This window comes from Lissotriton helveticus, chromosome 4_1, assembly GCF_964261635.1.
Source record: "Lissotriton helveticus chromosome 4_1, aLisHel1.1, whole genome shotgun sequence".
NCBI lineage: Eukaryota > Metazoa > Chordata > Amphibia > Caudata > Salamandridae > Lissotriton > Lissotriton helveticus.
In genome coordinates, this window is record NC_136063.1 from 1,586,170,692 (window position 1) to 1,586,198,215 (window position 27,524).

At 43.4% G+C, this 27,524-nt stretch overlaps 1 protein-coding gene across 1 annotated transcript in view; it reads right to left on the minus strand.

Annotated features, from left to right (window-relative positions):
• Window positions 1-27,524, minus strand: part of LOC144827606 (mediator of RNA polymerase II transcription subunit 1-like) — a 648,236-nt gene that overhangs the window by 326,836 nt on the left and 293,876 nt on the right. Inside the window, exon 6 of the mRNA XM_078685852.1 lies at window positions 20,909-20,937. Within this exon, the coding sequence (XP_078541978.1) occupies window positions 20,909-20,937 (29 nt within the window). The remainder of the gene's footprint in view (window positions 1-20,908; window positions 20,938-27,524) is intronic.

Consider the following 27,524-nt stretch of genomic DNA (forward strand, 5'->3'; position numbering starts at 1 on the left):
AACAGATGGCACACGCCGCTGAAGCTGCTCACTTTGGAGCTAGAGAACAGGGTTCGAGCCTGTGCATGGGCTGCATTATTTAATAATAAACAGGGATCTCAGAGTGGGGGTGGAGAGAGACAAATTAAAAAAATAATACACATGGAGGGGGAGACAGGTAAAATTTAAAAAAAACACGAGAAATGTAGCATTTGAAACCAAGTATAACAAACGTGCAAGGAGGTGGCTCAACAAACAAAGCTGCTGACTTTGGAGCAGGAAAACAGGGTTTGAGCCACAGTGTGGGCTGCATCTATTAAGTGTGATTTAATTATGAATAAATTAAATCTAAATAAATAAATACGGTCGGGTAAGTGCAGGAAGCTGCTAGATGTAGAAACGCAAGCAGTACAGAAAAAAAGTAGTCCCTAATTAAAAAGATAACAGCCAGCAGCGTAAGTTAACAGTAGTTGGTCCATGCTGCTTCCTCCAGAAAGGTAAGAAAAAGGAAGTGATGTATCGGACCACAAGCCAACAATGAGCAAGATAAGAACAGCAAGGCCAGATTCCACCAATGGCAAGCGACAAAGCAAAGACAAATGCAATGGGTGGAGTTTCAGTAGTAATACTGATTACTTGATGCCTTGCAGATGCAGCGCATGCACTGCTCTATACGAGACCTAAAAATCATGTGGGATGGGATGAGGACTCTCCTCATCACAAGATCAGGTTAAAAAAAATCAACCTACTGCACAAAGGCAGTATGTAATTAAGCAAGAAGCTAAAAAACAGGTCAGGGAGATCTTAGATCAACTTGAATATCAAGGGGTGATTGAAACATGCACTTCCCCAATGAACAATCCATTGCTTCCTGTTTCCAAACCGGACAAAACATCGTCTAGTTTTGAATTACAGACACCTGAACTCTTGTTCAAAGACATTTGCAGTGCAAAATGCACCTAGTACAGCATTAATGAATAACATTGTGCATAAAAAATTATAAAACCACATTGGACATTTCAAATGGGTTCTTTTGTCAAAACATAGCACCTGAAAGTAGGTATTTGACAGCTTTCTCAATAATGGGGACCCATTGTCACTTTTGTCGACTCCCACAAGGGTTCAAGAACAGCCCGGGGTTATTCTACAACTACAAATTTATGATGACAAGGCATTGTCATATGTCGATGATATCTATCTGACAAACGATGACCTGAATAGGCACTTCAACAGGGTGAATACCATTATATTGGGCTTCGCCTCTGAGTGATACAAATTCAAGAAATCAAGAATTGCCCACCTTAATGTCCTTTTCCTAGGATAGGAGCTTTCAAGTGAAGATAAAAGCCTGATAGCTAACTTTTTAGAAAAGTGTGCTCTGCTTCAACCTCAAAAAACGCTACAAAACTCAGTCGATTCTAGGTTTCCTAAATTTTGGAAGAACTTACATTCTAAATTATGCAGAAAGGGTTAAACATCTTTACTAATTAATCAAACCTGATTTCAAAATCAAAAATTGGACACAGGAACACACAGATATCCTGCGTTCACTTCAAGCTGACATGTTAGCAACAAATCACTTACAAACACATGTAAACGTACGCAATTTAGTGATCCAAATCCTTCAGGGTCAATGTGGATTCACCAACTTAACTTTTAATGAAGGTGAGAAAGTACCAATTGCATACAAAATCACATTTGTATACACAAGCGTAAATGCGCTTTACATCAACAGAAAAAATTCTGACTGCAGTTTAAACCGCTGTAGCAAAAGAAAGAGCTCTAGCTCAGGTGAAATATATAATTGTCGTGACTCCAGTACCAGCCTTAGAGGCAGATACAAAAGCGAGCATTCTGAATGCAAAAACTTTACATCCAAGATGGATACAATGGGTTAATTCTCTTGCTGCAACAGATATTGAATATGTTTTTGATCCTTATTTAAAAACACAAGCATTCCTGCAATACGAACATGAATGTCCTCTGCCTACTGACATTCTCCCTCTTGATCAGTACGAATTTATAATTTATACTGACGGATCAGCACAACCCGCTACGGTTAGTAAGCAAGCTTACAGTGCAGCATTCACGACTGTTAAAGGTCGTATGCGCGATGGTAAATTCCGACCAATGGTCACAAAAACACAATCTCTAGGAGACTGTACAGCTCAGCGAGCTGAACTACAAGCATTCATATTGGCACTTGAAAACACGGATCGCGAATTCCCCACACTTATTGTGTGCAATTCTTTTTTACTGTGTTCAGTCATATAATCAATATTTACAGAATTGGCTTCAAAATGGTTTCAAAGATGTAAAAGGTGGCCCAATCAAGCATAAAACGCTTTGGGAACAAGTAGTTCAGTTGCAAAATGGACTACAAAACACTCATGTGATACACACGCTGAGTCATCAACGTGATGGTGTTCGCGTTGTAGGGAATTCATTGGCTAATGAAGCCGCGAAGGGGGCTGTGCAAACTGCTTCCGTAGCTGCGATCACTCGTTCAAAAACGAGAATAGACAGTGAAATATTATTGGCTGTCAATGCTTCTAGCAAAGGCAGCGGTGCAACATTACCTAAAAATGTTTCCACTCAAATATTCATATATAATTGATGTGAACAACGTTCCGTTTGCTTGAATCTCTGGAGTGAGGGATAGGGTAATTCCAAACATAGAAGTAGATTAGGACTAGTCCTAGCAGCACATGAAGGGATAGCCTCTGCCCATGCAGTTGTTTCCGCCACAGTATCATTAATAAATCAGATATATTGGTGGCCCGGCGTTAGGAAACAGACCAAAAACTATGTTTTGGAATGTGAAATATGCCAGAAGATACAATGTTTTGGAATGTGAAATATGCCAGAAGATGAAAGTCTCTACAGTGAAACATTCTGTGCAGACGCCCCTGTTGATTTCGATATATATTTGGCATGTGTTTACCTGGACTACTGTGGTCCCTTGCAAAGGGATGGTAACTATAAATAGATCATGGTCGCAGTGGATTCGTGCTCAAGGTTCCTATGGATGTGGCCTCAGTGCTCGGCTGACGGTCGAGCTGTCATAAAAGATTTGGGAGTCTTTATCGGCACATACGCAATAAGCACACTACACTCTGACCAGGGCCCTGCGTTTAGCTCTCGAGCTTACAAAGAAGACAGAGAGACAGTTTTTTAATCAATATTATACATTCATTTTCTTCTCATCTTCACCATCTTTCTTTATCTTTTTCGTTTCCCTCACTTTCTTGTCACACTGGTCTTCTTACATATAAGAAGTATCTTTATGTAATTTACTATAGTTATACTCGGTGATGGTTGATGTTTGATCATATTCACATTTTGGTGATTTCTCTATATATTTCTTTTTTTAATATTCTTGGATTCTTAGGTTACTCTGTCCAAATTAGTACCTAGGACCACAACGCTGGACATATAGATAGGAATAGGAAATTGTGCAATATGTCTTGTGTTACCCAATATGTGGTTTATTTATGTTTTTCATATGTATATATAAAAACTGTTTTATATGTGTTTTAAACATGTCAATCTTTATACTGGTTAGTGAACTTTGTGGTAATTGTATGTTTGTATTTTAAATGTATGTAATTTTATATGTCATATTTATACCAGTATTGTTTAATATTTCCAGCCTTGAGAAAGTCTTAGTGCAAGACGAAACACGTGTTGGCAAACTACGTGCTGGGAGATCTTATACGGCTTTTTGAATACTAATAAAGAAATGATGAAATTACAAGAAGATTGACAATGAATTAACTCTGAATTACCTGGATCTTCGTTTTTGAAACTGATGTTTGATGTACTTTGCCTTATTGTCCAAAAGAGGGTATACTGATCCCAAATTTAGCAATTAGCTAGGACTTAAAAGAGAAACTTATACGGTGTGCTTTGGGTAGCCTCAATCCTGTATTTTCAATTTGTTTGCACATTTATGTGTACCTACAGCACCTTGAGGTAGTAGGTGCTTGGGGAGGATTTAGCACCCGTTTTCTATATATTTTTTCATATTGTACCACATTTGCATACTGTGTATATAATACAATTTCAATTTATGAATTGTGCGGACGTTTCCCTCGGGAACACTACTACCTAAACTGTGCACTATAAATAGATCATGGTCGCAGTGGATTCATGCTCAAGGTTCCTATGGATGTGGCCTCAGCGCTCGGCTGATGCTCGAGCTGTCATAAAAGATTTGCGAGTCTTTATCGGCACATACACAATAGGCACACTACACTCTGACCAAGGCCCTGCGTTTAGCTCTCGAGCTTACAAAGAAGACAGCCAGTTTGGGTGTAGCATTGTGGTACTCCTCTCCCTTCCATCCTGAGGGAAATTCTGTTGTGGAAAGGAAAAACCGGAACATAAAGCGGTCTATAACAGCTAGGGTATTAGGTGTGGGTGATGGGTGGGTCAAACATCTTTATGGGGTCCAACGCTCATTAAACAATTTGCCAAGAAGTTATCTAGGGGGTGTCACTCCATATGAGGTCCTGTTTGGGACAAGAATGTGGGTGCCAGATCTCGATTACAAAGCCACAGTGGTAGAAAATAACCCTTGTGATATCCAAGATCGTTTGGCTGTTTTACTGGACTTAAATGAACTAAGATCAAAACAAAGCAACGTGTTCCTGAAGCCATCCACCACTGGGCAAAATCCAGTTGTCCCGGCAAGGCCTGTATGGATCCCAAAGCTTGGGGATCTTCTCAGAGAGAAGATCATGGATAAGGAGGAATTTGGGCCTTCTTACAGACAACCAGTACCTGTCCTAGCCATCCACGGATCAAGAACAGTACTTCTGCCGCCCCTTGCTGGAGAAAAGATTTGTGTCCATCAAAACACACTATGTGGCTGATACTAAGCAGTAGGCCATGTGTACTTCGACCAAGTATCAAACGCACTCCTCTAGCTACTATCCAAGAGGTTCAAACTGAACGATTCATCACCTTCGAAGAGTCCGAAGTGAGAAATGACGGACTGAGCAACAATGCTATGGAACTTATTCCTCTTGAAACCCAAATAACAGTTCGTCCTGATACACCTGTCTACACCAACGTAACACGTGATCAACTGGTTCCAGCGATCTCAACGAATCCGGATGCAATTCCAACGTTTGACAGAACTGCCTCTGGCTACTTCAGTAACTTTATACGTTTTCTGAGGATCCCAGTGAACCTGAAACGACGCCAGCACAAAGAACTTTAAAATAACAAGCAACAGACTTTTTTCACCTCCTGAAAAAGACTTATCTGGTTTCACCATGGAGTGAACTATGGATTGTTTCTGGAATATTTTTCTTTCTGCTTTGGCTAGCTTTAGTCATGACTGAGTATATTTTATACCAAGCCCTTGCACACTAATGTATAGATTATCACAAGTAAAACCACTTCAAAATCAAGATGAGCCCAATAATACATGAGATGTTTTAATATTAGTGTCTTGTTCAGAGTCCAGCCAACACGTGTTTCATCGATCGGGAAAAGAAACCTGCGACTTCCTCAGGACTTAAAATCTTCAACTTGATAGAATGCCTTCTGGCTGGTTATACTTTCGTCCCAGCCTCAATCTGGCTGGGTGAGTTAATACTATTCAGTATGCAGGTCTTTAGAAAAGAACAAATCTCCTAAAAGCACGATCACAAACTCGTGCTTAGATGCGGACTAGAGTAATGTCCGCTTGGTATATGCTGAATGTAGCATCAGAAGCACTGCATACATGCTCCCCGGCAGTATACATTGGTGTGCAAGGGCTTGGCATAAAGTTTGGGGATCTGCTGATCCAAATTTGGAGGTGTTGGATGATTGCCCCTCCCTATGCACCCAAAAACGAAATAGTACTGTACCATATAATAGTACTGCAATCTGTGAGCGCCACGACTATCCGGGGTATATTCATCCCAACTTTGCTCTCATGACTATGAGTATGCTGAAAAATGTAAGATATATTCAAATGGACACTGCAAGTAAAAAAGTGAACTTACTTCTGAAACCACACAAATCATCCCATCGTGAAGCAAGAGACTTGTCAGCAGTGAACATCACAGCCATTCCTATACAAGATGGTATAGTTTGGGACAAAACTGAATATGACATTCGGCCCGTCTGAACTTTTGAAGATTCTACACTTATTTAAAATTTCATTAAGTGACTTTATTACCTCTAGTACCTATTCTGATGATTGGGACTTCGAGACTGTTAATAACATGATGTCTGATCTAGAAAAATCAGCTGCATTCTCTAATCATGATTATTTAGAGGGTTCATCAGACTATGAACAGCTTAATTGTTACAACCACTATGGTAAAAATTTCTTGCATAAATCTGCAACACTTAGAAATGTATTTAATTATAACCAATGGGAACATTGTCCTACACCACCAAAGGGTTTGCAATGAAGTTTCAATATTTTTCAGGGTTCAACATATCCAATCCAGAAACTTATTATTTAAAAAATTTGAACAAAACAGCAATGAAAAATAAGTTAACCAATACAAAACATATTTATTCTGCAGCCTTTATTACCCAACTGTCTAGACAGGGTTTAGACTTTTTGAAAGACACAATTGACATAAAATCAGTCTGGGGTACAAAAGCTTGGCAAGTGCAGGGGATAGAAGCTTTGTTAACAGCCTGTATCAAACCGCAGCAAATAATGCATTTGAATGACACTGTCCAACAAACGTCTTGCCTTGGGTTAGCCAAGATCAAATACATGAACACTCCGTCCTTACCTGCACCTTCATATAATAGCACTATACAGGGGGAGGTTGACGTACATATTATTTTACATCACAACAGATCAGATCCTGAATGGGAAAATTCGTTGCTCTGGCCCATAGACACAAACATCTGTCAAGAACGATTCCTGAACAAAACACAGGGTTTCACTATCAATAGGCCAAACCCACGCTATGTTCAAAGACATCATCCAGGGTTAGTAACAACCTACAGTGTAGGAAAATTGTGCCTTGTTTGGCTCCAGAAATCTACACCAGAGGATGGGAAACAACACTTATCTTTACTTAAAGAAGGCGCAGACCTTAGGGATTTCTTGCTAGGTCCAAGAAAACTGCGTCAAAAACGTTACATATAACCCGGTATCTATGCTGCTTATAATGAAATATGAAAGGTAACAAGCAGACGCTGCAGAAAGAATACGTGAAATTGATCGTATTAATTTAGAGAAATCTCACGCTGTAGTCAACAATGGGTTAACGACTGTCATCCAGGATATATTCATTGGGCAACATTGTATCCTCTGCCATAGACATTATGGAACAAGATTTGGTCATGCTGCAATAAGGCCAGTCTCAACTATGTTCTATTTTGCCATTAGGCTGGACGCTACTAAACGTGCGTGCAGGCTATGTGCCTTGGCGTTTTATCAACACAACCTCTCTGTTTTCAGAATTCAATCTCACTGATTAACAGACCGAACTGGCACAAAGGAGAGCAAAGTTTACAGTGCTGAGCATTGAAAAACTGGAAAAATTGCAATTTACTGTAGCAGACTAACCAGCTTTTGAGTGGATCATTCATGGCAAAATAACTCTAACTGTTACAACTTTCCATTTTCAGTATTGCCTAAAAAATATACCAGCAGGCAAATATGAAAGGTTGGGTAAAGAATACATCAAAACATCCTGGCATTTACCTTCCACACACAGATGTTGGAGTGGGGGCGTGAAGTGTTTCTTAGCGGTACACACTGAAAATGCACTAAGCGGTTATCTCCTATGTCAGGGTATTAATTTACACGGGGCTTGTAATGGTTCCACTGCAAATTTGTCCTGTCACCTGCAAAGTTCACCAGCCGCAGTGATTAATCCAATTTTTGGACAATTTTCAAATGGAAGTTACATTATGTTGAATGATCACAGCTGCTGTGGCATGTTGCCAGGCATCCCGTATCAAGTAACGGTTACTTCCAGGATCACTTGCTGTATGCCAGTTTTGTTCCCTCAAATAGACACAGTCAGGGAGTTGCCTTTATGGTCTTCACTGAACATCTCTTCTATACGAATTGACAAACCGTGCCTTTGACCTCGGCCAAAGAAACCTATGATCTACAAATTGCAAGGGCTTCGGCTGAGATGCAGGCCCTGTTAAGTACAAACTGCCCTACACATTTCACAGAAATGTTGGGACGTATAATAAACATGTCTGATATGAGCGGTATTGTGCATGTTTTAAGATCGTATGTGCAGGACTGTTAACGCCTTTTCAAGCAGTCCTCGGAATCATTCCAAACTTCATGCACTCGGTGTTTGGTGGTCTGCCGCTAATTCTAGCACTCGTTTTTAGGACTCCTGTTTTTATTCCTACTGTTACGCTATGGTAAGCCAATCCACCTGCGTCACTCCCAGCACCGTGGAGAAAGCTCTCCTGGAAAGGAAAAGTTGTGAGCGCTGTCTGCTGTAACCACTTGAATAAATAATGATTTAAATATATTTTATGAATGCCTTACAGAATATTATTGATAGTTTTGCCTCACCATATTCGACTTGCTTTGTATTCACAATGGTCATGAGTGCATCTTTTAGCCTAGGTAAGAAGGTTCTCATGAGATCTTTCCTCCATGTAACAAAGTCTTGAAACAATGTTTTACACTATATCGATGAGAATATTTACCATGGGAATCGGAATGAGAAGCATCGGAAGTTGACAACACCATTGGTAGAGGAGGGTTAATGCCTAGAAAATATCAATACATAGTGAGGTTGCATATTAATGAGTCTTCCTAGCTATTCAGAGTAATGAGCTTTTTGCAGAATTAGATGGGAAGAAGGCTCGGACTCAGATCTCTTTATCCTGCCTGTGCAACTCTTCTACTAAAGAGTGGCTTCTTTACTTTTGTTTCCGACAGCAACAGCTAAAGGGGACTTCATCCTTCTTTTATTTAGAGATCCTTTCATGATCTATGCTATTGCAAAGATCTTCCTTTTAAAGCGGTTGCTACTGCAGCTGTAAGGAACTCGGCTGAGTTTCTAGAACAACTCTTTCTGGGTAGTTCTTTTCATTTTCTAAATCTTGCACTTTTCTGTAAGGAACCCTTCATGTGTTCTCTTTAGGAAAGATTAGGCTCCATAGTTAGTTTAATGACAATTTCCATCATGGAACACTCTATTGATTTATGCTGTCACTAATCAAACTTTTATTGACATTTCTGTGAAAAAACTAATCTGAATAAAGACAATAAAAATAATACTAATCCTTTAAGATAAATAAAGGTATTGAAATCTCATCAACCCCTTATCATTGACTGAACATTTATTTAACCGTTGATGAATTATGCAAAGTTTATGTTCTAGCTCAGTTCTAATTTGGTGGCAAAGGTCTGTTGACCTTTACAAGAGCCATCAGGAATTCCCAAGGGACAAAATCTGTAAGTTGAGTGTTTAAACTTCAATACCATTCTTGGCTAATCCTCAGGCTCCCCATAGTTTGTGGTAGCAGAGGAAATGGTAAACACCCTGAATGTAGCATTACAAATAGTACCCAAGCTACTGTAAAAGTAATCCCGACTCCAGTGTCCAGATCCACACGGCATGGCGAAGCATTGTCCGACAGCAGTTTGAGTATTAATAGGGTGATAATGTTGTGGTTGTATGTTTTTCTTTGCAGGTTGTATAAGAGAATAATGAGAAATATCAAAGAGTTGTTGAAGAGGAAACATTGATTTCAGATTCATTAAGGTCAAAGGATCACAGGATAATAACAAATGTTATAAACTAGTTTGCAGGAGAAGTTGATGTGGAGTGTGAGGTGCCATTACTTCCATTGAGAAAGTTAGGGACAATCAGTTGTGTCTGATTAATCTCTGTTAATGTTTGTGGAGCTTTATTGCGCAAATGGTTGAAGCTGTATTAATTTGTGTCAATTTTTGCTGGTCGAGAAGCCACTTGCGAGTGTTGAATATTCTTGAGTGAATTTTTCCTTAGAAGAGCAAACAAGAAGTTATTTAAGAGGTTATTTGAAAGAGTGTGTGAAAGCGAAGAATATTTTGAAGACGGGTGAGCTGCTGCGAGGAGTGAGTCATACATCAACAAAGTACATGGAACAGAGAAGAAGGGAAATGTTTAAAAGTATTATTGTCACTACCCAGCTCATCAATGCTACAGTCAATTAGGTTAGAGCTAGATGTGACTTCGTGGGATATCCAGGTACAAGTAGGTCTGCTAAGATTATGGAAACGGCTGGGAACAGGAGAAGAGATGCAAGTGTCAGGATAGTGTTTGGAGGAGATTCAGAAGAGTGAACTTAGGTGGGCAAAAGAAATAAGAATGAAATTGTACTCCATCTGTGATAAATTAAAAGTGGGAATGGACCCGCAGTCCCTGTATATTGCCGAATCAAAGAGTGAGCTTAAACTCCGAGGAAAAGAATTGTCCAAAATAAATGATACGGAGTATTTGTTAAAAAAAGAGTCTGTGAAACCCTTGATAAATAGCTGGAGGAAAGAAAATTGGTATCCCTATCTAGACACCCTGCCAAATCTGGGGCTTAGAATGAAGCTCCTAAGGGTGAGAATTGGGATTAACCCAGCTCGGTCAAACGACAAAATGAAAAAGGAATTGTTGGGTCTAGAAGGCAGTTGTACATGCAGGATTGGTACAAAATGCAATTATCTGCATATATTAATAGATTGCCAAAAATTAGTAGACCAAAGAAAACAGTATTTACGACCGATATTTGTAAAATATACTATTGGCTCTCGTCTGCAAGCAATTGAGCTCCTCACAGACATGTATCACCTTGATATTGCCATTGCGGTGGCAAAGTTTATCCAGGCTGTTAAAAGGTTGTTCATGTAATAGGAAATGGTGAATTTGATCAAAGAATGAGGAATAGAGAATCAAGTTTTATTCTTTTAATATCTTAAAACAGGTTTTAGAGAAGCCTATCTTTTCATAGGATGTTTGAATGTCTTTTAGTTGTATGAATTTGTTTTTAATATAACTATGATGGAGGATATGGAACTCCAGTGTCCTTAAGGGAATGAGATGTGGTTTTAGTAATAATTTTAAGAATTTTAAAACAATTGTGTATTTTTCTGGTTTAGAGATCAATGATCTAAAGAAACTTTATTTTTGAGTTGACTTGACTGTGTGAACGCGAAGAAGGTTTTGAAGGAGGGTGAGCTGCTGCGAGGAGTGAGTCATACATCATAGTGTTTTGAGCGGAGATTTGACGGTTGGTGTACTTTTGTGCCATCATTGGGTAGAAGGTTTCTTGCGCCGCATTATGATTGGACATTGTTGATTTGAGTCCTTCCTTCAGATTTGGAAAGAAAAACAAAAAATCACATGAAATTTAAGCTGTCTTTTAATTGGTTGTCGAAATGAGAAGTATACAGAGCAGAACCAAAACATTTGGGTATAAGTAAAATGTTTGAAGATTCGACTGCCATTATGAAATATTTTATGGATTTTAAGAAATTTGTTAGGAGTGATGTACCTATTCCTGTATGAAACGGTGAGGAGGCCCCTTCTGAGGGTGCTCCAGCATACATTAGGACTACAGAACATGGATTACATTCAATTTTATGGCTTAAATAAAGGAAAAGAATCACTAAAAATGAGGGAGCTTCAAGATTTCCGAGGTATGGGACATTTAACACCAAAACCCTTGATCACTTGTAAGGGAAAATTGTACAAGAAGAAGCTACCACCTTGACCCATGCAATATGAAGCTTTTAATGGTTGGGGAAAAGTTGTGAGGGAAAAAGAGAAGGAGTAATATCAGAGAAGGACAGGGACAGCGATGTAAAGTGATGCAAATGCCCTACGGGATGAAGAACAGCATAGATGGAGAAAGGGTAAGGATGCTTTTAAGCAAGAAGGGGATGACTTAGATACTGACTCGGAGATTAAATATTAGAACAAATGTTGTCTTACCAACCCCCACCACCTGTAAAATATACTGGCCCAGAGGAGATAAGTGTAAGTGCTAGTGTAAGTGCTGGTCCGACATTTATTGTTCTCTACTCCTGCAAGGAGCACCCCATTATGCCCTGCGAGGGGGAACCACCACAAATGTTTTAAATGTTATGGAGGAACTTCAGCCCCCCGACAACATTAGAAAACAAATTCTAATGAAATCATTGAAACCATGACCCTTTACCATAATTTTCCCAGGCTGGTGTGTCTCGGATAGACAAGGGCACCCAGAAAAATAATACAAACTGGGCAAAAATTAAGAATGTATGAGCGCTCATAGCTTTTGCTCTACAGCTGGGTGTGCAGCAATCTCTAGGGGCTGGTTCTATGTCTGTGTTTTATGTGGTGTGAAGATGTATAAGAAATATATAAGGTCCTCTTGTGGTTTTTTTTATGGTTGCTTTTTTTGGCCTAACTTTTTTTAAAGAAAGACTTAGAGACTTTAAAAAAAAAACATAAGTCTGAATATTCATTTTCACAAATTGTAATAAAAACTATATAAAAAGGAGTCAGACATGTATTTTAATAAAACTTTCAATAGGTTTTAGGTAATCATGAATTAACCTTCCATTATGTGTATTATTGAAATATATATTTGATTACATTATTGGTGATTTGTGAAGAAAGATGATCGATCTGCTTCAAATATAAGAGGTGGGAGAAACAAACCTCTGTATGCTTGGCCAAAAGCCTTTTGTGCTCGGTGGGAGGTTGGATGCAGGGCCTGACTGCAGGCAAGGGCCTGCGGCCAAAACCCCACGCATCTCACTGCCTTCAGTGGGGGTTGGCTTTTTGTATGGTGATAAAATATTACTTTGCTTTTTTCAGTGAATTTCTTGCCTTTTTTAAAGTAAAGGTTAAAGTGAAGTGCCCGCCCTCTCCCCTTTAATAAGCTATTGGCACAGGGAGCTTGAAGAGAGGGGCCACAAGCCCCTCTTCCCCTAACATATATGCCTGGCCCACCCCAGCCCACCCCAGAGGCATGGTATGGAAATGAGCAAGAGCCAATGCTTTTTAAAATTTCTGCTGCCTCTGAAAATTTGCACCAAAATTAAATAAATGAAAAAAAAGGCTTGTGTCCCACACCAGGCCTAGGGGTCAGGGTATCACTACCCCGTCTCCATATATTTTTTAAACATTTTTCTTAGGGCTCGAGACTGAGCCCCATGTCCTAAGATGGCTGCCACCACATCGTTACTGATGTGGTGGCAGTCAATCAGTTCTTAACTTGAGATCTGTTGGGCCCGGCAATCCTCTGTAGCATGACATGTACACATTTTTTTTTTGCCTTAATCAAACATCATTAAACACAGTTACCACAAATTATGAAAAAAGCACTCCTTCTGGACCAAGATCTAGCTTTCTGCCAAATTAGTTGTAAATCCATTCAGCACACATTTTGGAATAACCCTTTTCTCAGTCCACACTTTAAGGATCCCCATGAGACTTTCCAGTTTGCAGCTGAGGTGGAAGAATTTTTTTTTTTAAAGTGTCATGAGGATATGTCAAACATTGCCGAAGTTATTAGGAAAATTGTGTGTATATATATATATATATATATATATATATATATATATATATATATATATATATATATATATATATATATCTCTCTTAGAATCCTCTCGCCTCCTTATCCCTCTTGGCGGAAGTCACGGCACAGCAAGCAGGTAAGTTTTCACATAAAATATTTTATTTTACACACCAGGTGCAAAACGTTTCCGTGCAGTAAATGGACGGCCTACGCGTTTCGGCTACTACTAGCCTTCCACTGGACCATAGAGTCCCTGGAGTCTAGACCATTTTTAAAGTGCATAGTGCAAATACCCTTCTTCCCTTTCCATTGTTCCTCTAGACTGTCAATCTTGCTTACAATCTATTGCAAAGCGGGGGTCGCCATTTTCTTGTTATAAAAAAATCACAGTAAAGTACATATAGATGTTAAATAAATTTAAGTTTTTACATTTCAGTTCAATCTATGTGTCACTATTTCTGATCAGAACTGTTTCAATCATAGTAAAGTACCAGTGAATCAAAGAACTAAAAAGATTTAAAAAGATCGACAGATTATCATGTCTTTTTTCCATTGTCTTTCCAAATATCGATTGTTCTTTCAAGGGGTTATTTGCTTTCTTGGCGACTATGTATTTTATGTACAATTTTCTGTGACCTTAGATGAAGTCATAGTTCGGAATCCTATCTCATATTCACTCTTATTAGCTAATTTGCCGTCCATATTGTAAAGTGCATTTTTATGATTCAACAAGTTATCTCAAAAAGGACTCCTGTTTAAGATCAACTTCATCTTTTCACATGTAACATAGTCGATTCATCCCATCTGTATTTCAATAATCACGCTCTTTTTTGTGTATCGGTTCATTCAATATTTACATGGCGACCCCACTGCTGCTTTTCAAGATATTTACACCTATATACATATGGCCAATTCATATTGGAGTTCCAACAATTTTTTCTGGATTCATCTTGTGTTGTATTTACGGATGTACAAATAGTTAGGCATCTTGGTTGTGCCCATATGGGTACTCTGTTCCCATCCCCAGGATCATTCTTGATTCCAGTTTTCGTAGTTGTAATGTACGATCTCCCCATCTCTTTGATGGTTTGCGAAGCTTAATCCCTGAGTATTTCAGTAGGTTGGGGTTGCTTTGATGACATTCGGCAAAATGCTTGGCCATGGGGTAATTAGGATCCTCATTCTTAATCCCACGTAGGTGTTGGAGGATTCCCAGTTTTAATTTGTTTATGGTGCTTCCTATGTAGGACTTTCCCAACGGGCACAAGAGCCTATAGACCACGTGTTTCGATTCGCACGTTATATGGTCCCTGATTTTTTCCGATCTTCCATAATATTTGCGCAATGCTCACAGGCCTTGCATTTCCAGAAACCTGGTGTTGTTAGCCATGAGGTCTTTTTTGGTTGCTTAATTTGTAGATGACTCTTGGTAAGAATATCACATAGGAATTACGTTTTTCTATATGTGATATTAGGGGATGCAGTTAAATTTTCTTTCAGAGTTTCATCTAGGAGTAAGATATTCCAATTTTTCCTTAGGGCCTTCTTCAGTTCGTCACTCTGGTTGTTAAAATCCATGATCAAGCGTGTTATGCTGTTAGGCTCTCCTGTTTCAACATTCATTGCCTTCATTTTGCCACTTCCGGGTACTAGGAGATCTGTTCTCTTTTTCAAATTCATCCTTGATTTTGCTGTTTCGATTACTTCATTTGGGTAACCCTTTTCACGGAATCGATTGCCCATTTCTTCTATTTCCTCTTCCAAATCCTCCATCTCAGAGCAGTTTCTTTTTGCTCGTAACATCTGTCCATACGGAATACTCCACTTTAGTCTCGCTGGATGCCCGCTGTTAGCATGAAGTATGCTGTTACAGGATGTAGGTTTTCTATGTATCTTCGTGCATAGGTGGTCGTTCTTCACAAAGGTTTCTACATCCAGGAAGACAAGACTCGGACTGATGGTTGATGTGAAATGGAGATTGTACTTGTTATTTTCCAGTGAATCAATGAAGATTTGAAGCTCTTCTTTACTTTCATCCCAGATGACCAACAAGTCGTCGATAAAACGACACCAGATCTTGATTTTTGAATGTTTTTTCTTTTCTTGTTCCACAATCTCATTCTCCCAGATGGCCATCAGGAGGTTTGCATACGTTGGAGCAAATGATGCCCCCATTGCGATCCCCTGTTTCTGCAGGTACAGGTTCCCCAAGAAGAGAAATGCATTGTGTGTCAGGCAGTAGTTTAGCATGTCTATCAACATCGCAGAGTGTTCCAGATGGCTCACTGATCGGGTCTCCAAGATCTTCTCAATGGCTTACTCCATCCTCATGGCGTATTGAGGTGTAAAGAGAAGCAACATCTATTGTTGCCATTAGATAGTTCGTCTTCCACTCAATCCCTGATATTTTATTCAAGAAGTCTATTGTGTCCCTCAGATATGAAGGTAGTGAGGTTACATAATTCATTAAAAATATGTCAATAAATCTCGATGTTTTCTCTAACAATGAACCTATGGAGCTCACAATCGGTCTTCCAGGTGGTTTAGTGAGAGCTTTATGTACTTTTGGTAAAAAGTAAATGGTGGCTATGATGGGATTATCCGTTTTCAAATATGAATATTCATCGAAGTCAATCAGACCTTTATTCTTCCACCCCAATAGTAGAGCACGGTATTCTTCTGTCCACTCTTCCATTGGGTTCTTTTTCAGTTGTTCATAATGGTCTTTATTGCTCAGTTGTCTTTCCGCCTCAGTGATGTAATCCGTTACATTTTGCACAACAATATTCCCCCCTTTATCCGAGAATTTTATTATTATTGTGGGGTCATTTTTTAGGTCTGGCATCGCCTGATATTCCTTCGGCGAGAGATTGTTTGATTTTTTCTTCCACATCTCATCTTTGTTGTTAATGGATTTTCCAGAAATTCTCGTTATTTCTTCCACAAAATTTATACAAGTCAATGCGGGCATTTGGTACGTCAATGTTTTTGTTTGGGCATAATCCCCTATTCAAAAGTTTTAGGTGCATATCTGATAACATAGTCATCAACTTATCAAGCAAAAAGTTATCAGTTGTTGTTGTCCTTTTCTTCAGTGTTACTTTTGTCTTTCTTTGCCTTTCTTTGGTTTTGTTCCTCCTTCTGCCCCTTCTAGTTGTGGTTTTGTTTGGGGCTTTGATTGTTCTCTCCCCCACATGTTTGCTCTGCCTCTTCCCCTCTGTTGCGTAATCATCTGGGCCTGTTGCATCTCCCCGCGAAAATCCAGTGGCATTGTTGTTGTTTCTTCATCATTTGAGCTGATTTCTGAGCTGTCAACCACATCTGTGTGCTCTATTCCTACATTTTTGTCCATCACAACACGACTACTCAAAGTATCATATTTGCGAGCGGTTGTGTAATATATATATTCACACAAAAAACAAAGGTTACAGGAATGTTCTAGTTAGGTTCAGATTGGACACTCACAACCCCATAGAAATTCAGCAGTTATAGTTATAGTTATCTCAAGTAACTATAACTTGTGCCTTAAGGGAACTATAACTCAGGCCCGCCATGCAAAAGTTCTCATTAAAAAGTTTACAGCAAATATTGCACTGATATTATCAATAAGGTCACTAGAAGATGTCATGAGTGATGTAATATTGGGGGTAATTAGCAGTGCATGTCGAGGGCATGAATTATAGTTACCTTAGGGCATGAGTTATAGTTACTTGAGATATATAACTATAAATGCTGAATTTCTATGGTTTTGTGTGTGTAAAATTTGGACCCAACTAGAATGCTCCTGTAATTTTGTTTTTTTAGTGAATCTCTAGGGTTTTTAAAAATTCTATTTCCCAACTATAACGTCCGTGGAACTGTTATGTTTTATCAGTAAATTGCTACGTTTTTTAAAAATGCTATGGGATCCCTGGGGCTGAAATCGGCTGGTGGAGAGGGGCTGCGTGTTCCCGCCCCCCCCTTTTGACCTGTGGCAGGGCCCCAGGGCAAGGGGTCCCCGGGGCTCAAACTGGCCTAGCAAGGGGGCTGTGTGTCCCCCTCCCTCTTATTTATAAGGTCAGACCCCGGCAGATGGGGTCCCACGGGCTGAAATCAGCCTAGAGAGAGGGAGGGCACATATGCTTCCTCCCCTATATAAAATAAACAATTCCCCCCATGGAACTTGGCACACCTGGGGCAAAAAACCCCACAAAAAAACACAAGCGCAGCAGACCGTGCTTTATTTTTTTTTAAATGTTGCTGGGATCCGCGGATCCTCTGCAAATTCACAGTTTTTTTAAATAAAGCAAAAAATAAAAAATAGACATTTTTGGCTCCTGCCCATTTTTCATGGGACTCAGGCGGAGTCCAGAGTCCCAAGATAGCTGCCACAGCTTCTTAGCTGAAGTGGTGGCAGCCACTCAGATCTCACCTTGAGATCGGTCAGATCGGCATACTCTCCACATCCCTAGATATCATCATTTTTTTTTATTATTTAAGAACTACTGAATGGATTTACACCAAATTACAAGCATTCTTTATGGACCGAGTTCTAGCTTTCTGACAAATTTGGTCCAATTCTTTTCAGCGGTTGGGCTGTAGTTGTGTTCAAACTCGGACTACGTTGCACTACATGCCTGCCTTGTGTTTGCAGCTGTACTTTTATTCATGAGTAATTTATGTTCAGCCGAGTAGCTCCCTCAGCAGGTGCTCGGCCTCCCAATGGGACGCAAGTATCATATGAGCAGAGGATGTCATGTCGCTCTGAAGTCAAATAAAGCATTGATATTCTTTCATGAATGTGCAGTTCCATACGTTTTGGCTAGCGGTCCCTCTCGAGTCACTTGCAAAAGCAATGAAATTATTACATGAAGCAGAACTTCTACTTGTCATTACTAAGTGTCCCACTCAAGTCAAATGCACAAGCATGGATATTCTTTCTAGAAGCTGCAGTTCCACTAGTAGTTTCTATGTGTTCCTCTCAAGTCAAATGAAAAAGCGCTGACATTTCATGGAGCTGCAGTTCCACTTGTTATTAGAGGAAACGCTCAAGTCAAATGCAACTACTTGAAATGCCCTGCACCAAGCTGAGGGGGTGTGGCTTTAGTATACACATTTACAGAAACACTTGCTATTTTAAACATTTGTGCTTGATTTCCATAGTATTATTTGCTAATGTTGGTTTATAATGATGAGTTAAAATGACATATTTCTTAACTTGTCTTTTATTAAAGTAAGTAATACACTCTACTATACATAAGAACTGTTATTCACTGGTAAGTACAAGTGCAGTTCTGTTAAGAAGTTCCTCTGACACGTATAGTTGATTAACTTCTTTAATACCATACACCAACACACGCGCTCCGGGGAGCGGAGCGCTTGACCTGCAAAGCCTGCCACCAGCTGTCAACATTCCAGAGACAGCTGGTGACGTGGGCACAGGGCGTACGGTGTCCTGGAAGGGACACTAGTAATCACAACAAGTTCGACAACTCATTTTGGCCATTTAGTGTTAGATGGGTGTAAGGGTATGTATAAGCTAGAGTCTTTAATCAAACCTTCCCTAAAAAGGACAGACCTCCAGCAATACAGGGGAGCTGCAGGTCACAAGTAGTTAGTAGAGGTATCGTTCAAGTCAGATACAAGTGGTTGAAATGTCATTCACAGACCTGAGGGTTGTGTGGCTTCAAACTAGAAATCTGCTTATACACTCTAGTTTTTCTAATCACTTGTGCTCGTTTTCTGTAGAATAAATATACCAAAGATGGTTTATAATTTGGAATCAACATTATAATTTATAATAAATGTTGTGAGATTCATAGCAAAGTGCAAGGGTCTATCAATTTATATTCTTGGGAAACTATTGTTTAATTGGACGTATAGATGTACAAGGGCAAAATGCAGTCATTCAAAGTAAAGGCTAGAGTGGGCTGGTCAGTTAATATATACCTTCTACTTGGTTGGAAGGGAGTAGTATTTGAATGACATGTCAACAGACAGCTGACCGCCTTCCTCGAGACGAACGGATCCCTCGACCCCTCGCAGTCCGGCTTCAGAGCCAACCACAGCACCGAGACCGCCCTCATCGCAGCCACCGACGACATCCGGACCCTGCTCGACAAGGGGGAAACAGTGGCCCTCATCCTCCTGGACCTCTCCGCTGAGTTCGACACGGTCTGCCACCGCACCCTAGTCCAGAGCCTCAGCAACATCGGTATCCAAGAGAAGGCACTGGAGTGGATCATCTCGTTCCTCGCCGGAAGAACACAAAGAGTCCTCCTCCCCCCGTTTCGCTCCGAGGCCACCGAAGTCATCTGCGGCGTCCCGCAAGGATCTTCACTCAGCCCCACCCTCTTCAACATCTACATGAAACCTCTCGCAGCCATCGCACGCCAGCACAACCTCAACATCATCTCTTACGCCGACGACACCCAGCTGATCCTCTCCCTCACCAGAGACCCCGACACCGCCAGAACCTGCCTACACGAAGGGATGAAAGACGTCGCAGAGTGGATGAAGGACAGCCGCCTGAAACTGAACTCGGACAAGACGGAAGTCCTCATCCTGGGATCTTTGCCCTCCGCCTGGGACGACTCCTGGTGGTCCCCAGCCCTGGGCACCGCACCCAAGCCAACCGACCACGCACGCAACCTGGGCTTCATCCTGGACCCCTCCCTCTCGATGACCAGACAAGTCAACGCCGTCTCCTCATCGTGCTTCAACACCCTGCGTATGCTTCGCAAGATCTTCCGCTGGTTCCCGACCGAGACCAGGAAGACTGTCACACAGGCACTCATCACCAGCCGACTGGACTACGGAAACGCCCTCTACGCCGGAACCACAGCCAAGCTACAGAAAAGACTCCAGCGCATCCAGAACGCCTCCGCCCGACTCATCCTGGATGTCCCCCGATGCAGCCACATCTCCAGCCACCTGAGGAACCTGCACTGGCTCCCCATCGACAAGAGGATCACGTTCCGGCTCCTCACCCACGCACACAAGTCTCTCCACGACCTGGGCCCCAAGTACCTCAACGACCGCCTGACCTTCTACACGGCCACCCGCCAGCTACGGTCCACCAGCCTCGCCCTCGCAGCCATACCACGCATCGGAAGAGCCAACGCCGGAGGAAGATCCTTCTCTTACCTGGCTGCCAAGACTTGGAACTCCCTCCCCATCCACCTTCGGCTGAGCCAGGAACATCTCGCCTTCAGGAAACAACTCAAGACCTGGCTGTTCGAGCAGTAGCATACCCCTCCCCCCAAGCGCCTTGAGACCCTCCCGGGTGAGTAGTGCTCTATACAAATGGCATGATTGATTGATTGATTGAATAGTGAAAAAGTGTTGATTAAAAGCCCTTATGTACATATATGCATTTTTGTAGGATATTTTTAGTTAAACATATGGCCGGCAAGACAGCCAAAGCGGACTTTACGCCAGACTATAAACGGCATACCTGAGGAGATGCAACAATTCTTCACAGACCTAGAAGATAAGAACAAAAAAAGAAAAAAGGTATAGTGTGAGTACAATTTTAAACCTACTGCATGAACGTTTTACACGGTTCTATTAAATTAAAAGTGACAGAAATAACCAATTAATCCTTTAGTGCACTGTCACACAATGACCAAAAGAATTCAACATTTATATATTTAAAGATTTCAGAGAAAACGGGTACAGTGCAAAAACAGTACAAGAATGAGGTGGTCGAAAACAGCTACAACGAGGGACAGGATAATGTAGTAAAATGCAAACAGCTGACAAAGGGCATCCTTTCAACCCTCACGCTACTTTCGAATTGGGCACCAACAGGAGTTTGCATTACTTACTGCCTTAGTTTGAGCATAAACATTTTGAAATGCAAAACCTGCTGACCATTATGCAGGCATGTAGAGCACTGTCAGTTTGCACATCTCGGAATAGGTGAAAACGTCTAATTAGCAGGTCATCCTGCATATTCCAAGTGTGCAGATGGAGTGTCATGGCCATAGCACGCTTGTGGTATTGGAAGACCCTCAAACAAATTTACCAGGTGCCAGCTGCCACAAAACTGCCATCTCCATGGCATCAGAAGCCCCACCCTATTTCGGAGCTTCCAATGCCATGTCCTTTTTCAGAACAAACCCCCAGTTTTGGGGTTTGCCTGTGAAAAATGTAAAACAAAAAAATGCAGGCTCATCAAACATGCTGACATAGCATGGCAGATAGCAGGTATTCTGCAGTTGCACTTATAGGAATTCCTATGGTTTGGCAGAAGCAGTATTAGCAAAGAATTCCAAGCCCAATGGCCAAGAATTCAATGGCCCTTATTATGAGCGATTGGGAAGTGCTTTGGTAAACCCCTTGGAAGCAATGTTTCTGGGCGGCAACCTAGGAAGTCCGTGCTTTCCCACAAATTCGCAGAGGTTTTTTTATTCTTACTGGACCTTTTTCCCTGTGCACATTTCAGACGGTTTGACCGGAAAAAAATTGCCCAGAGAAAGAACAAAAATGTCAGTGCAATTTAAGGTAACAATGTTCCTATCCACACCAGGGTCACCACGAAGCCCATAGTGAAAGCCTATGTTCACGGGCAAGCTACAGTTGGAAAAATCATTTGCCAGCCGGTCCACTGAGATCTAGATTGCTTTCTATATACTGAACAGGAGTCAATCAATCAAGGAAATTTGTATAGCGCGCTGCTTACCCGAAGGGTCTCAAGGCGCTGAGAGGGGGGGGGGTCGCTACTGCTCGAACAGCCAGGTCTTGAGTTGTTTCCTGAAGGAGAGATGGTCCAGGGTCAGCCGTAGGTGAGTGGGGAGGGAGTTCCATGTCTTGGCTGCCAGGTAGGAGAAGGATCTTCCTCAGACGGTGGATTTGCGAATTCGTGGGACGGAGGCGAGGGCGAGGCTGGCGGATCGGAGCTGGAAAGGCGGCTGTTGAGGTACTTCGGGCCCGTGTCGTGGAGAGCCTTGTGTGCATGGGTGAGGAGTCTGAACGTGATCCTCTTGTTGACGGGGAGCCAGTGCAGGTCTTTCAGGTGGGCGGAGATGTGGTTGTGGCGAGGGATGTCTAGGATGAGTCGTGCTGAGGTGTTCTGAATGCACTGGAGTCTTTTCTGGAGTTTGGCTGTGGTTCCAGCGTAGAGGGTGTTCCCGTAGTCCAGGTGGCCGGTGACGAGGGCCTGGGTGACCGTCTTCCTGGTTTCGGTGGGGATCCATCGAAAGATCTTTCGGAGCATGCGCAGGGTGTTGAAGCAGGATGACGAGACGGCGTTGACTTGCTTGGTCATTGTGAGGGAGGAGTCCAGGATGAAGCCCAGGTTGCGTGCATGGTCCATAGGCTTGGGGGCGGGGCCCAGGACGGGGGGCCACCAGGAGTCGTCCCATGCAAAGGGAGCTGGTCCGAGGATGAGGACTTCCGTCTTGTCTGAGTTCAGTTTCAGACGGCTGATCTTCATCCATTCTGCGACGTCTTTCATTCCTTCCTGGAGGTTGGCTCTGGCAGTGGCGGGGTCGTTGGTGAGGGAGAGGATCAGCTGGGTGTCGTCGGCGTAGGAGAGGATGTTGAGGTTGTGTTGGCGCGCGATGGCTGCGAGAGGGCTCATGTAGACGTTGAAGAGGGTGGGGCTGAGTGAGGATCCTTGCGGAATGCCGCAGATGACTTCGGTGGCCGAGGATCGGAACGGGGGAGGCGGACTCTCTGGGTTCTTCCGGTGAGGAACGAGATGATACACTCCAGGGCCTCTCCTTGGATTCCGGTGTTGCGGAGGCGCTGTATCAGGGTGCGGTGGCATACGGTGTCGAAGGCTGCCGAGAGGTCTAGGAGGATGAGGGCGGCAGTTTCCCCATTGTCGAGCAGAGACCTGATGTTGTCGGTGGCTGTGATGAGGGCGGTCTCGGTGCTGTGGTTTGCTCGGAACCCAGACTGTGGGGGGGTCGAGGCATACGCTGGTCTCGAGGAAGGCGGAGAGTTGTCTGTTGATGGTCTTCTCGATGACTTTAGCTGGAAAGGGGAGGAGCAAGATGGGGCGGAAGTTCTTGAGATCTGTGGGGTCCGCGGTGGGTTTCTTCAGGAGGGCGCTCAGTTCGGCATGTTTCCAGCTCTCCGGGAAGGTGGCGGATGCGAAGGAGCTTTTGATGATGTTCTGAGTTGGGGTGCGATGATGGGGTCGGCTTTGTTGAAGATGTGGTGTGGGCAGGGGTCGGTAGGGGAGCCGGAGTGGATGGTGTTCATCAGGCGGGTGGTGTCTTCGGTGCTGACAGGGGTCCAGGTGCAGAGGGTGGTGGTGGGGGACGCTGGATCAGTGGTTGGGTGCGTGGTCAGGGCGCCGAAGCTGTTGTGTGTGTCAGCGATCTTGCGGTGGAAGAACGAGGCGAGTGTCGCAGAGGTCTTGCGAGGGTGTGATGTCGTTGTTGCAGGTGCTGGGGTTGGAGAGTTCTTTAACGATGCTGAAGAGTTCCTTGCTGTTGTGGGTGTTGCTGTCCAGTCGTTCTTTGAATGTTGTCTTCTTGGTGGTACGGATCAACTGGTGGTGTTTGCGGGTGGCGTTCTTGAGGGCGGTCATGTTTTCTGCTGTCTGGTCGTGGCGCCAGGCTTTCTCAAAGGTGCGGCAGGTTTTCTTGGAGTTTTTGAGGTCGTTGGTAAACCACGAGGCTTTCCTGCTGCCGGGTCTGCTGGGAGGATTCTTCAGTGTTGCGAGTTCGTCGGCGCAGTTGGTGAGCCACTGTGAGGTTGCGGGCTGCTTCATTGGGGTCCGTCGTGTTGGTGGGTGGGTTCTGGCTGAGGGCTGTGGTGAGCTGGTCGGCGGTGATCTTGGTCCAGCTTCTGCGGGGAACCTGTTGCGGGTGGTGGTGGGTCGTGGTTCTCCTGAAGTTGAAGTGGACGCAGCTGTGATCTGTCCAGTGTAGTCCGGTGGAGTGGCTGAAGGAGATGTGCTTGCTGGAGGAGAAGATGAGGTCAAGTGTGTGGCCAGCGTAATGGGTGGAGGTGTTCACCAATTGCTTGAGTCCGAGGTTGGCGAGGTTGTCCAGCAGGGCGGCGGTGTTGCAGTTCTTGTTGTTCTCCAGGTGGCAGTTGAGGTCCCCTAGGAGGATGTAGTCTTTGGAGGTGAGGGCGTGCTGGCTGACTAAGTCTGCGATGGCTTCGCTGAAATTGTGTGTGTGGTCCCGGGGGTCTGTAGATGAGGGTGGTCTTGGGGTCGGTGTGAATCTGGAAGTGAAGGTGTTTGGCGGCGGTGAGGGTGTCGTCGGAGTTGGTCGTGATGCGGATGGTGTTTCTGTGGACGATGGCGATGCCTCCTCCGGTTTGGTTGGCGCGGTCCCTCCGGGTGATCTTGTAGCCTTCCGGGATGGCAATGGCGATGTCGGGCGCTGAGGAGGCGTTCATCCATGTCTCTGTGAGGAAGGCGACGTCTGGTGATGTTGTGTCGAGGAGGTTCCAGAGTTAGACAGCGTGCCTGTGGACGGAGCGGGTGTTGAGCAGGATGCACTTGAGGTGGTTGTTGTTGTCGTTGCTGTGTTTGGTGGGTGCAGTGGAGGTTTGAAAGGCAGGTGAATTGGCAGGCTTGGCAGGTGAAGGGTCCGTGGGTGCGGTTCGGGGTGGCTCGGTAGCAGGCGTGGTTCCGGCCGGTGTTGAGTGCGTGGAGGGTGGCGGCGTCGTAAGTTCGTCGGGTGCACTGACATCGTCGAGGGCCAGGGTTCCTGGCGCGGTCCAGGCGCGGACGGGCGCAGACGGGCTTGCCTTCGGCGCATATTTGGCGCGGCCGCTGCGTGAGAACTCTGCGCGTATGCGTGTACTCCGCCATAAATGGCGAAGTGGGAGGAGGGGTCAGCTGGGAGGCGGGAGGTGGGTGTCTGGCCCACAAATGGGCGCGGGCCGCACGGGAGGCAGCGGCGGGAAAGCGGCGATCGGGAGGCGCTCAGTAAGCGACCTGAAAGTAAAAAGGCAGACCAATCAACAGAAAAACACACGGGGAACAAGGAGAAAAAGGGCGAGCAGGCACACGGGACCAATCAAAAGAAAAACACACAGGGAACAAGGAGAAAAAGGGGCGAGCAGGGACACGGGACACGCGGGGTACAGAAGAGAAGAGGGGCTGGGGTCAAAGTAGAGCGAGGCGGGTCTAGCGGGCGAGACCAGCATCGGGGCACGATGGGGGAGGAGGCAGGCAGACAGGAGAACACGGGCACCGGCGGAGCTGCAGCGTTGGGGAAGCGACCTACCCGGAGGGTCAAGGGTCGCTCATACACTGCATCTCCTGGATACCAAAAGGGAACCATCACTACTTTACCAGGCACTGTTGGCAGCAGTGAACATAAAGTGGGTTTTTGGTGCATCATAAGCATCGCCTCCATTGATTCCATGACCTTTTACCCAAGTAGGGTGAACCTATCATAATAACATCAAAAACATTGAAAAAATCAATTGGCTTGGTTTTAATACAGCACACACACAGACACAACCACACACATACAACCACACACACACACAGGCACAACCACACACAGACACAACCACACAGACACACACCCACACACAACCACACACACAAAACACACACACAACTGCACACAAAACCACACACACACACAACCACACACACCACAACCAACCACACACACAACCAACCACAAAACCACACACAACCACACACACACACACACCCACACACAACCACACAACCACACCCACAACCACACCCACAACCACCCACACACACAACCACATACACATACACAACCACAACCACCCACACACCACACACACACAACCACAACCACACCCACATTCAAAACCACATGCACAAAAAACCACATACACACACAACACACAACCACACACAACCACACACACACACACAACCACTCCCACAACCACCCACCACCACACACACACCACACACACAACCACAAAACCACAAACACACACAACCACACAGACACACACAACCACAGACACAACCACACACAAAACCACATACACACAAAACCACATACACACACAAAACCACATACACACACAAAACCACATACACACACAAAACCACATACACAACCGCACACCCACAACCATGCCCACAACCACGCCTACAACCACACACACAACCACACACACGCAACCACACGCACGCAACCACATGCACGCAACCACACCCACAACCACGCCCACACACACACAACCACACACACACACAACCACAACCACACACAACCACACACACACACAACCACAACCACAACCACACACAACCACACACACACACAACCACACACAATGGCACACACAACCACACACACGCACAACCACACACAATGGCACACACACACAACCACACACACAACCACAACCACACAACCACACACACAACCACAACCACACACAACCACAACCACAACCACACACACACACACACTAGACCAGCTGTTCTTAATATGTGGTTCAGAGACACCTGTGGGTATGCAGTGCCCACTCTGTGGGCCCCCAACTGTTTAGAAAATTCAATCATATAAACATATTAATAAAGTGTACATAAATAGAGAGGCAAAATGTATAATTGACATTATTTAAATGTTCTGTAAATGTAAGGAATCTGAAATTGGAGGCTAAATATAAAGTTGGTACTTTAAAATGTATTCGTGGGAACCATTCAAGTGCATCAGGCAGAATATAGTGATGATGGGTGACCTCAAATGAATTTAGAAAAGCTCCAACCTTCCCATTTCATTAAAAATTTAGATTTGTATTTGTTTGTATTTGTTAATTAAATAAAGTTTTCATCCTTTTTGTATTTGATGAATGCGTAGGCAGCAGTACCCTGCTTCCACGAATGATTCGGTGGAGGTTCCAAAATTCCAATAATATTTCAGTGGGGGTCCCCGGATCCAAGTATTTATTAAGTAGGGGTCCACAGAAGTCAAAACATTAAGAAACCCTGTGTAGAAGGTAAACTTCATTCCTGAAGCATGGCATTGGCACCTAAACCAATAAAAGCTGGCACAATTTCTTGCAGCATGGCCCATGCCACCTTCATAAGCCTTTGGCCTATGAAACTTAAACCAATGAAACAAAACACTATTACAAATAGTTTTGTA